Raw genomic sequence first — 12,236 nt, forward strand, 5'->3', positions numbered from 1 at the left:
GCTATAATGCATGTGTTGAAAACGAAATAATAAACCAACAGAATTATTATCAAGAAACTTCATAGTTTTCATATTCATGCATTAGCGTTGTATTTGTAAAGACATACTATGCAAAATGAACATGAATACTTAATAGTAATTGACAATAAGGCAACAAAGGCGGTAATATGATTGCTTTAATTTACCTTGTCCATCAGTCTTAAAAACTTAATTTTTAACACTGTACTCATTGCTCAGTTAGATAATCTGGTACATCTAAACAAAAATAACAAAAAGGATGGGAAAAGTGCTAATAAAAATAGAAAGCAAACAAGTTAAAGAAAACTGATTCAATTTAATAAAAATGTATAAAGCAAAATTTGAAGTTACCTATATAGATGTGACAACATTAATTGGTATATATTTCCTGTCAGCTTCATCAGCTTCATTCATTCCGAGCAATATTCTATTTCATTTTGAAGGATACCTGCTAAGCGTATAAGTTCATAGGACACTACATTGGTTATTGCAGCTAAAGAACTTGTATCTGTATGTTTTTTTGTAAAAACACAGACATCTGTTGCTTTTTTAGCTCGAGATAATGCAACATAAACTTATCCATGTGAAAAGCAAGGACGTGGAAGATAAATTGATACTTGATTTAGAGTTTGTCCTTGGGACTTGTTAATAGTCATTGCAAAGCTTAACTTGATAGGAAACTATTTCCTTTCAAACTGGAATGGATAATTGACAGAATTAGAGGGTCTTAAATTGATTCTGTGTATAAAGACTTGTTCTCCTTTGTAGTGCCCAACTGCTATTGTACACTGGATTACATTCGGGAAAAACTTATTGCATATTAACCTTGTGCCATTGCATAGACCCGAAGAAGGAAGAAGATCTCTCAACAGTATAACAGGGCAATTTTCCTTTAAAACAAGTTCATGAGGGCTTATCCCACCAGGGCATAACTTGTTGATGAATTCTGTAGGGTAGATATTACACGTATCACTGATCATGGCATCAAAACTCTTGTATTTAACCGCTTGTCCAGGAAACTGCTCAATCATGAATGTATTGATAGAATCAACATCATCATTCATTTGTGTTAAAATTGCTTTTTCAGTGAACACTTGACTATCAAACTGCCCCTGAACAACTTCTGGAAACATTTGAAATGCAACAGTAGAAACTAATTCTGTTACATTACTGCTGGAATGAACAATGTCTTCTGGTAACTCAATCAGTGCATTTTCTGTATCTTGTAATTTCCCGTTGCCAAAATCAAGCAAAAAAGCAGAATAGACAGGATCTTCTCTTGCTCTAATGTTTTCTGTTAGGCTAAATTTGATGAATTTAGGCCACAGATAAGAAGTAACTATACTTTCTTCAACTGCTTCCTTCATAGTTTTTGGAGGGACCACTGGTAAAACCTGCCTAAAATCACCTCCAAGTACAAAAACCTTGCCTCCAAATGTGAATTTATTCCCACATATATCTTGTAACAAAAGATCCAGAGACTCAAGGTTTTGTTTCTTAGCCATTGAAGCCTCATCCCATATTATAAGTGTAGTTTCCTTTAACAATGCTGCTAAACTACCTTGTTTTGGAACATCACAGGCTAAAGAAGCATCAATATCAATTGGTATTTTAAATCCTAAATGAGCAGTCCTACCTGAAGGAATGTTTGTAGCAGCAATTCCAGATGTTGCGTAGGTAAAACAATCTTGTTCATTAAACGTATTTCTGCGTATAAAGCATTATACAAGAAAGTTTTCCCCGTGCCTCCAGGTCCATCAATAAAAAAAGCTCCACCTTTTTGTTGCATAACATGTTCCATAATACACACAAAGCAGCATTCTGTGCAGAGTTTAACTTAGAGCGATAAGTTAAGCATTCTTCTGGGATAGGTGCATCAAGGACATCGCAATGTCTTTTGTCCGTTTGAACTCGTCAGTAAATTGGGAATTTAAATAGTCTAATCCAAAAAAAGCAAGAGATTTTCCCATGGCTTCAAGATGCTGCTCTATAGCTCTGACAATAAGTTGTTGTACTTTATCCAGTTGCTGTGGATATTTGTGAGAAAAGTCTTCACCAAGAAAAGGGTAATATTTAACCCATAAAGCAGCAGGATCACTTGGTTTGCAGAATATAAGAATTGTTGCAAATAACCGGCATAAGGCAGCAGGTATGTGAGTCTCATAAGCTTCAGCCAATGTTAAAGTAGCTGCATCATCATCTTCTATAAGTCCAAGTTTTAAAGCAGTTTCTTGAAAATTTGGATAAAGATGACCATTGACAGTTCGTAAATCTTCAAATGACTTGGGGCTTCTTACATTTAGCAATAAAAGTCTTAAGAAAAACCGTTCACCTTCTGCGGGATAAACAAATGCTAATCTCCCAATTGATAGCTTATTCTGAACCCGTCGGCTCTACTTCTTATGATTTTGGTCCCATGTATAGTGCTCACAGAATTCACCATATAAGTATCCCAATCCACCTTCAGAAGCAGCATTCTTTGCAAAGAATTCGGTCAATTGAGTTTTAGACCGCTTAGAATTTGAAACTATAGCCTGAAGCCTTTCATGAGGATGAACACAAACAGTCTGCATGTTCGGCAAATGGACCTGTAAAGGCAAAACTGGAGGATGCATCTCGAACAAATCAAAACTGAATATTCTCCATGCTGCTTCACAAGGAGATACCCAACGTCCTGATTGAAATTGTTTAATCTCATCTATAACTTCATTATTACGTGATACTACATTATCAGAAATTCTATCATGACCTTTATACACATATTTATATAAGTACTTTACTACTTTAATTGTTGAACATACCTCGACATTTAAATGGCAATCAAATAGCAAAGACAAATAAGGATTATAGGGAATAACCCATTGATTGTCTAACTCTGCATTTCTTATACTTACTTTTTCCCCAGTCTCTCTTCTACGATAAATAGGGTATCCATCTTTATTATTAGTAGTTTCATTACAAAAAAATTTAGGATACTTATTTTTGCAACTTATTTTTAAACCCTGTGTGCGCATACATGCACATTCTGGGTTCAGTATACCACAAGGGCCATGCATCATGTGTGCTAAAAAAATTCGTCTAAGATTTGCATTACTTTCATACGGTATTTCAGCACAAACAAATCTATCATAATCAGCAGGACATTTCATCTTATACTCAGGTTTTAAAATAATTAAAAAGTGAGCATGTGGCAAACCTCTTTTTTGAAACTCCACTACATACACCATCGCAGCAACTTCTCCAAAAACCTTTCTCTCCGTGATTTCTTTTTTTAATGCAAGCAGTTTTGCTCTGAAAACTCTAGCAACCAAATCAGGTTTGTTTTGTGCTCGTTCACCAGTAGCTAACTCGTCCTTGATTTCTGGCCAATTAGCATTACATGTCATTGTTACAAACAAATCTGGCTTGCCAAATCGTTGCACCAATGCCATAGCATTTAAATACCGCTTTTTCATGTCTCTAGGACCTCCAATATAAGTGGGGGGTAATATCACTCTAAGACCAACATTATAGGCAATAGTTTCTCCACTATCTAAGGAATATAAAATACCTTTATATAGATCATCCCTAATTGTATCTTGATTGTTTCGGAAATAATCGAGTCTCGTATTCTCAATCTTTACATACATATCGACTATGTATTGCTGGAAACATCTTCCTGCCCGCAATAGCATGTTATTAGGCAGAATTTGCAACTTATAAGCGTAATATTCTCTGGGAGAAATGAATTTTTCTGCTTTAGTATTTCTTCTTTTTGAACCTGCACAAAATGAATCGATAAACAATGTAAGCTCAAAACAATTTGCAGTACATATTCCAAATAGATTATAAAACAGATAAATTTGAATGTGTATGTGTTTCTTCTTCATGTAGAAAATCCTCAGCATATAGGATCTGGAAGTACATCTGCTGACCGTCTACTCGAATGAGACTTTTTTTTAAGACCTTGAGTCCACCCACATTCTCCTCGAGGAAATAATAATGGATACTGAAGTGGATCATAACAACCATAGTGATGATAGATCCTGTGAGACTTATTAGCTTTTCCAACTACCATAATATGAGGACTCGAGCTTTGACTCGAGGAAGCATTTTCTAGCCAGATTACAGCGACATCATCAACAACCGGAGCATTATAGACACGCTGATCAAGAACAGGATTCTGATTCAGAATGATCTTCGTGTCTTCAGTGACAACTCGTTCCCGTAGAGACCGGAAAAAAAATAGCATATGGATTCTGTTGTGATACTTGCATAAGAATATGAATTACATCTTCTCTTACTTTTGAAAAAGAACCCAATCTATTTTTTACTTCTTGTTGTCCATCATAGAAATACAGTTGAAGGTATTTAGGGCAGTTATCCTTAGGTAGTAAATTTGGGACGTAATGATACATTTGACCATGTAGCTTGAATACATACATTCCTTTGTAAGTTTTTGTATCAAAACGGCCTCCAAGTGAACTGTACGCAAACAAATTGTTATATAGTCTAGCATACTGTCGAAAATGGTCAACAATTTCGTCCTTTGAAGTGAATAAATAAACAAGTTCAGCAGGATAGTCATTTGCTGCTATCTCAATGTCCCCATTTCCACAACAAAAGTGCAGGGACTCAAACATAAATTTCTTTGCACCACATTTAGGACAGTAAACAGGTACAAAAAGTTTCATAGGTTCTCTTGGTAATTCTCGATCTATAGCAGCACTAAGGAGATCGATAAAAACACACCAAAAAAACAACAATCATTACCCACCATAGAATGTACTTCTAAAATGCAAAGCATTGCTGTAATTAAGAAAAATACTTTCTGTAAGACGCTGTCTAGCTGGTGTGCTTCTCTGTGATGATTCACTGTCAAAGGCACAAATTCAGCTGGATTAGATATGGCATTCTAATATTGCCAACAAATTGCAATGTTTTTTTTTTTGGCTTTTTAAGTTTTTGAGGAGACAAATCTGAAGCAGTTCACAGTAGTATATCTACTCAAAAATGGTTATCAGAATATGCCATGAAGTAAGACAAGTAACTTAACAATAGCAAATTTAATACAATATGCAATAAGGTTAAAAGCAAACTAAGGAATTTTTACTTAATACCTATTTTGTTGTGGTTGAGGTTGTTGTTGTACACATCTACGTTTCGTTGTCCTTTGAGTTGAGCTCAAATGGGAATCTTGATACTGATTATCTGATGTAGGTGGGCTACAATTCCAATCTCTTTCAGTTTTATTTCCTAACAAGGAATTCACTAACTTAATCTTGATAAGCTAACCAGATATTTTACCACGCAAATGTTGATTGTGAGAACCTTTGTGCAGCCTGCTGTACTCGTTTACAACTTTTGCGTGATAATTTTGGCAAACCATAACGATAATCTAAGGCACAAGAGTTCAAAATTATTCCATGGCATAAAAGATGCAAGTAGTAGCTGTAAACAAAGTAGTATATTGTATAGAATCCAAATTCAGACAATACCCATAATTACAATGGAAGAACAGCTGAACTCCTTCTTATAGCTGAATTGCAAATAAATATCCAGAAACCTAAATCAGATTTGCTGAAACTGTCAAGTAAATAAATTCAAAAACCATAGGCAACCTATGGTAATAACAAATCCAAAGAACAGTAAATAACACCAGTTCAAATATTCTGCATATAAATAGATATATTTAAAAGAAATATAAATAATACCACATGAAAAACAGACACACACACACACATAAATATATATATATATATATATATATATATATATATATATATATATATATATATATATATATATATATATATATATATATATATATATATATATATATATATATATATATATTATCCGAATATGATTACATCAAAAGAAGTACATAAGCAAAGAAAGCAGCACCCACAACTTGTTTCTTAGACATTACTAATTAATAAATAAGCACTAACTGCATGCTAATATTACCACTACATAAAACAAACCTACTGAGTGAGTACAAGCCCTTAAACTTAGAGTCCAAAATAAGCATACTTTAATAACATATGACTAATCAACCCTAGCACGCTTAAATACAGCTTCTAAATCTGGCTCATTAGTAACAAGGCGGTCTGAAGCTTCTACTTCTTTAGCATTTTTAGAGCATTCTTCCACTCCAACCCTACGCTTAATTAGACGATTTGGTGGGAGCGAAAGAACCGGAATTTGTGATCCTTCATCAGTTGGTGTCATATAGATCTCACTCCCTAAACCAGTAGAAAATTCATCCTGTTTAGAACTCCTTTCTAAACATTCAAGATGGCCTTTCAGAATCATAAACTTATCCTGAATCAAAGAACATTCAGCACCGAGCTTTGCATCATCACCATAATTGCCATCAACTATTTCCAGGTTTAATCGAGAATCTATGAAAAAAGATGCTTTCTTTACAACTCTTTGTTCAGCTGTAACTGCTTCTGGATAGGGGTCACTAAAAATACACTCCATGCCAATGTTGTTATGAGGACATGTTACCATCAACCAAGAAATATAGCCATGTCCTTGTACCATAGTAGTCTCTATGGTAGTTGCAATTACACCAGATTTCCTCACTAAGACACCCAAGAATTGTACAAAATCAACTGAAACATGAATATCATGAAATGATGCATTCTCTCTTGAAATACAGTCTGCCTGTATACAACTCAGGTCTGCCCTCTCTTGTACCAATTCAGCACATCTATTCTTATATAGCTTGACACAAAGACGATACGTCTTTAGACGTTCGTGCGTGAAATCATCTACTTGGACATTAAACAGACAAATCAATCTTTTGACAGCCTTGTAAGCTGCTCTCTCGCGAGACTCTTCTACTGAAGTGGCATCCCCACCATAAAAAAGAAATTTTGCTCGTGAATTTGGCCGATTAACACGTACAAAGGCATTGTTCTTAGTAATATCTATGAATCCATAGACTGGAGGTGGAAACTGAAGCCAATTAACAATCTTTTCCAAAAGAGGCTGAAAAGGAACACAAACTTTGGTTGCTCGTCTAGCCATAACCTGTAATGGCAAAAGTGATGTTCAGGACAAAAATTACTTAGACCAGGAAGTTGTGTTTCTTCCAAAAAACACCTTCACACCGTATCTACGCAGGGTAAAAAAAATTGGAACAGAGCTCTAATAAAAATAACTCTAAAAACTACAACAATTCACTACAATCAGATTCATGCACCACAAAAAGCATAAAATTTGCAAATAACAGAACATCAAAAAGCACATTACAGATCAAAACTGTAATTTAAAAACTATCTAAGCGTAAATTTTAAGAAATTACCTCAAAAGATCTTGCACATTAAACAAAACACACTGATTTCTAAATCCACCAAACCCCAATAAACTATCACCGAACCTGTAATGCAAAAAATGATAGAACTTAAAACACAAAAATTAAATTATTAATAACTATTCTATACTTCACCCTTCAAAATTATCTGTAAACCATGCCTCTTAAATTATCTTTTAGTCATACCTCTTTAACAACAGACAAAAATTGCAATAATGTTTTCTAAAGCCTATAAACAACACTCAACATAACTAAACACCTTAAATAAATTGAATTGAACACAAAGATGTAATTTTGAAGTTTGATTTTTGAGAGTAACATCCAATCTGTCGACAATTCCAATTATTAAATGAAAACACATAAAATTAGCTATTAATAATTCTTTTATACTTCACCCTTTCAACACTATCTTTAAATCATCGTCTGAAATTAGTTTGGATCTCTGTTCCAATACCTATAAACAAAGAATACTACTAAACACCTTAACTAAATTTATGCCATAAACAAAATAATACATAACAATCTCATAAAACAAAAAGGTGCAATGTTAAAGTTCGATTTGTCAGGAAATGTCCAATTTGTCAAGAAATCCGAATACCAATCTTTGGCAATAGTCAATTCGATAAGAAAACCAAAAACAATATTGGCTACAATATTAACACTAAAACGAATACCTTTACAACCCAATCTCAAATCATAAGTATCAAGAAATGATTTATTTTTATGATTTTTAATTTATGGGAAAATATAGCAACATCTTCCTCTATATATAGGCAATGAAACCGACTATACCCACAGTGGGAACCCTAAAAACAGCCATAATTCTCCTTCCTAAAAGTACAATTTAGTAATCCCCAAGGCTTTGTTGTGCCTGAAGTTTCGGGAATAGGCAATGCACAGGGTGGGTAAGCTACTATACATGATAGAAGCATTCGTTGACTGAAACTAATACTATAACCAAACTAAGTCAATTCCTAATCTACTAATCAAAATGAAGCAACAATTTAAACATGCAAGGAAATACAACAACCCAGACAAACATATCCAAACCAGTAATAATACATACCAGCCACTCTCAGACATAGCAGCAACCAAAGATGAATCCCTTCCAAACCTCATCAGCCACGGAAGTACACAGCAGAAACCAAACCAAGAATGAAGTCAAACGCAGCTCCAGTAAATGAATAATGCAATTTTAATCATAAAAGAAAGAACAATTGTAATCTCTTCTACACGCGGCAAAGAAATGGAGAGAAACCCCCCCCCCCCCCCCCGTACAGGTGGCAAGGAAAATACAATTCAAACCCCAGAAAGGGTAATTTCGGAAATACATTTAATTCAGGGGTGATACTGTAATAACACCAGAAAACACTGTTGCTAAGTTCCCATATTTAATAAGGTTTATAGATTAGTGAAAACTATAATGAACAAAATAGAGCCTTTCTTTAAAAAAATTTACCGTCATTAACAAAACTCTAATTTGTCTTTATAAAATGTTACTCCCTCCATTAATTATTATGTGCAAATTTGAAATATTTTATGTCTCACAAATAATGCCCCAAAGTTGCACATAATAATTAACAGAGGTATGTAGTATGATATTCTTGTCTAAAATCTTTTTTCAAGTGATTAATTAGTCGTTCTATTAATTTTAAATTGATTTGATATTTACATTTAAAGTTGGTTGACGCGTGGGTAGCACGGGGCGATCCAACTACATATAAAACTTTTGATACTGCGTTGTGGTATGAAATATTTTCATTGTTGGTTTAATTTTAATTTCCCCATTACAATAATAGTACAGTTTAGAATTCATGATTTTTTTTAAATACCCTAATAGTAAATTTGATACTAAAATTATTAACTTTATACTTTTTTTTTTACAGGAAGATGATACTTTATTATACACAGCCCATTCCTAGCTTTTTGGTGGCCTATGATAAATTAGGGCCCTTATTATCCAGTAAAGTAAAAAAATGATTTTTTTTAACGGATTGAATTAAAAAATAAAAAATAAAACTCAACTTACAATACAGAAAAAACAATAACTTAAAAATTAGGTATCCAAATCAACATACAAAACATTGTCCACGAACATTTATAGATACAAAATCACCAATAAGGAAATAATAATGTCCATATTAATATGATCAAACATATTTTTCTCAATACATAAAATGGCAAGACCATTTAGTCTTTCTTGTGACATTGATAACCTCAAAAACATTTGCAATAATTTTAACTTCGAAAAACTACTTACAACTAATGCAGCGGTGACCGGATCCCATTGAAAATCAAAGATGAAGAATACCATTTGAATAATTGAATTAGCCCTTTTTTAGGAGAATACTGAGGTTGAAAATTGTAAAAATAAATTAACTATAGAAGAAATCAATTAATTATGAATGAGAAAATATTATTTTGGAAGAAAATAACAATAAATCATTGCAATTAAGATATTTTAGGGGAATTATTAGGAAAGAATAAAGGATTTGTAAGTTGAAATTTAGGAAAATGAACATAATAATATGGAAAAGCATGAAGGCGTACATACTGTAACATTTTTTTTTGAAATAGTACATTGCATATTGTAACATTAATTAGTTAGGATTTTTTTCCCTAACTTTTTCAACAAAAAAAAAAAAAAAAAAAAAAAAGGCTGAAGGACATTAATTAAAACTTGGGCCTTCTTCATTCGGGCCCCGGGCGACGACACCTGTTGCCCTGCCTTAGGGATGGTCTTGATTATACACCAATAATAACTTTTGCACATACATGTAACTAAGATGATTTAATAATGCAAAACTAAAATCAATACTAATGACATACGATTCATACTACATCGCTATTAATAATTTCAAAGATATTTTTTCAAACATCAACAATACCTGCCTTACTAATTTTTAAAGTGCACCCATTATTATCTAATACGGGTGATGATAATAACGACATTGTTCTATCCCACACTTCAGTACTCTTATTGAACTTCTTTGACATAAATATCCTTGTACATATATTATTATACCAAATTCTTCCAAGTGCAAGTCGCACCTTCCTCCCGTTCGATATTATCATATTGCTACCACCTTCATAATCATTCCGGGACACTTCTATAACATCATTGACAGCTACAATAACAAGATCGTATTTCTTTGCCAACGATTTAAGTCCATTTGATACCACATTTACAATTGCAGTCCTTTCCATCATAGAATATCTTGTGTTAGTAAAATGAAAACGACATATACTTGAAATAGAGTCAATGACAACAACTCGATACTGTCCTATCGTACCTATTGAGCTTTGCAAGAATGTTTCAAGCCATTGCACGGTTCCTACTAGATCACGAGGAGATTCCACCTTTTTCACTAATATCCTCTCCAACGAGTGCCGACCTTGTGTTGGTGTTGAACCAAAAACATGCGGGATCATTTCATTCGTTATGACCGATGGAAAATGACCGATTGGTTGTATGTACACCGATGGAGATCCTAAACCCCCATTGACGGAGCCAACTGAGAAGCTAACATCATTTGCAAGCACAATTGTGTCTTTCCTGTTCCCTCATCACCACGTATCTCAGTGATGTGACCTGAACAAAACCCTCCATTCAACATATTGTCTATTGTAGAGCACCTAGTACAAGTAGTGTTCATTTTCGGGAGATGAAACTACTCACTACCCTCTTATTAAGATTTTTACATATTTTTCATCTTATCACCCCCTTGACACACTTGTATATGATTGTTAGTTTGAATAAATAGGATGTGAACTAGTGACAAATCAACTCACATCCCCATTGCTAACAAGCATGTGAATCTATTATGTCGTATTCATGTATTGTATTTTTCTTTGCAAAATCAATCTTTTTTTAATGAATTCCTACTAAATATACACTAATAATAATAATAATAATAATAATAATAATAATAATAATAATAATAATAATAATAATAATAATAATAATAATAATAATAATAATAATAATAATAATAATAATAATAATAATAATACACTTGCACTACTTTTAAACATTAACAAAATAGTTCAATCTACTTTTTTTTCTAAATCGGGATAAATTCATCAAAAACTTATGCATACTACTATTTTCTTGCAATTTTTAAAACCAAATAATAGCACATACTTTATAGAAAGCAAACAACAAAAGTATGTCGTACTCCAACCTTCTACATCTTACACTAACAACTAAAACAACACTTTTTAAACTACAATACTAATATTCATACTAATAATAATATAATCAACTACTATTATGTTCATCATACATATAATACTCACCTGGCATATCACAGGAACTTATCCATTTCATTAACATGAAAAAGCATTCAACTCACCTGTCAGCTGTCAAGGTTGATATGTCAAAAGCATATGATCGGGTTGATTGGATTTTTTTATTTAAAATCCTTAAAACCTATGGTTTCTCTTCCCGGTGGATTCAGTGGATTTCTCAATGTGTCTCAGCGGTCAGTTTCAAGGCCATTGTGAATGGGAAAACGACAAAGAGCTTCAAATCACATTGCGGTCTACGACAAGGTGATCCTCTATCCCCATAATTATTCCTTTTTTGTATGGATGTTTAGTCTAGAATGCTGCTCTTAGCTGAAGAAATAAAGCTTTTTAGTGGAATTAAAATTGCTAGAAGGGCTCCCAAAATTTCTCATTTATTTTTTGCGGATGATGCCATGTTTTTCTTCAAAATCGATCGCACTTCTTGTGAAAACATCCGGGATATTTTAACAAGGTTTGGGGCAGTATCAAGGCAAAGGATAAATTTCCAAATGTCTTACATAAAATTCAGTCCTTCTGTCCCTCAAAGCCTTGTTACCGATTTTAAAGAGATTCTAGGATCCCTAGTGTTCAGATTATGGGAACACACTTAGGGAATCCGATT

At 33.3% G+C, this 12,236-nt stretch overlaps 2 protein-coding genes across 3 annotated transcripts; both read right to left on the reverse strand.

Moving 5' to 3' along the window:
• Positions 1 to 5,853: 5,853 nt before the first annotated feature.
• LOC145626829 (uncharacterized) lies at positions 5,854 to 8,491 on the reverse strand. Of its 2 annotated transcripts, XM_081679295.1 has the most exons (3): positions 8,391 to 8,478; positions 7,316 to 7,390; positions 5,854 to 7,041 (listed from the first exon to the last, which is right to left on the reverse strand). In XM_081679295.1, exon 3 carries the CDS (start codon positions 7,036 to 7,038, stop codon positions 6,049 to 6,051), a length of 990 nt encoding a protein of 329 aa, XP_081535421.1. In that variant the 5' UTR covers positions 7,039 to 7,041; positions 7,316 to 7,390; positions 8,391 to 8,478; the 3' UTR covers positions 5,854 to 6,048. The 2 variants fall into 2 exon arrangements, with proteins under 2 accessions (XP_081535421.1, XP_081535420.1); XM_081679294.1 differs by lacking the exon at positions 7,316 to 7,390 and having other exon boundaries at positions 8,391 to 8,491.
• Positions 7,312 to 10,756, reverse strand: LOC145627778 (DNA repair protein XRCC3 homolog). The gene is made up of 2 exons (XM_081680126.1): positions 10,350 to 10,756; positions 7,312 to 7,390 (listed from the first exon to the last, which is right to left on the reverse strand). The coding sequence occupies exons 1-2, from the start codon at positions 10,754 to 10,756 to the stop codon at positions 7,312 to 7,314; spliced, it is 486 nt and encodes a 161-aa protein (XP_081536252.1).
• Between the last annotated feature and the right edge of the window lie 1,480 nt (positions 10,757 to 12,236).

Source organism: Chenopodium album, chromosome 4 (genome assembly GCF_948465745.1).
Source record: "Chenopodium album chromosome 4, dcCheAlbu1.1, whole genome shotgun sequence".
Taxonomy (NCBI): Eukaryota; Viridiplantae; Streptophyta; class Magnoliopsida; order Caryophyllales; family Amaranthaceae; genus Chenopodium; species Chenopodium album.

What these genes read in the sequence shown, in the direction of transcription:
- LOC145626829 (XM_081679294.1), bottom strand. Translation starts at nt 7,038, where the DNA reads ATGGCTAGACGAGCAACCAAAGTTTGTGTTCCTTTTCAGCCTCTTTTG.
- LOC145627778 (XM_081680126.1), bottom strand. Translation starts at nt 10,756, where the DNA reads ATGATCCCGCATGTTTTTGGTTCAACACCAACACAAGGTCGGCACTCG. An exon ending in CTTGCACTTGGAAGAATTTG is followed by an intron (nt 7,391 to 10,349) that starts GTATAATAATAT and finishes TTTGCATTACAG; the next exon opens with GTTCGGTGATAGTTTATTGG.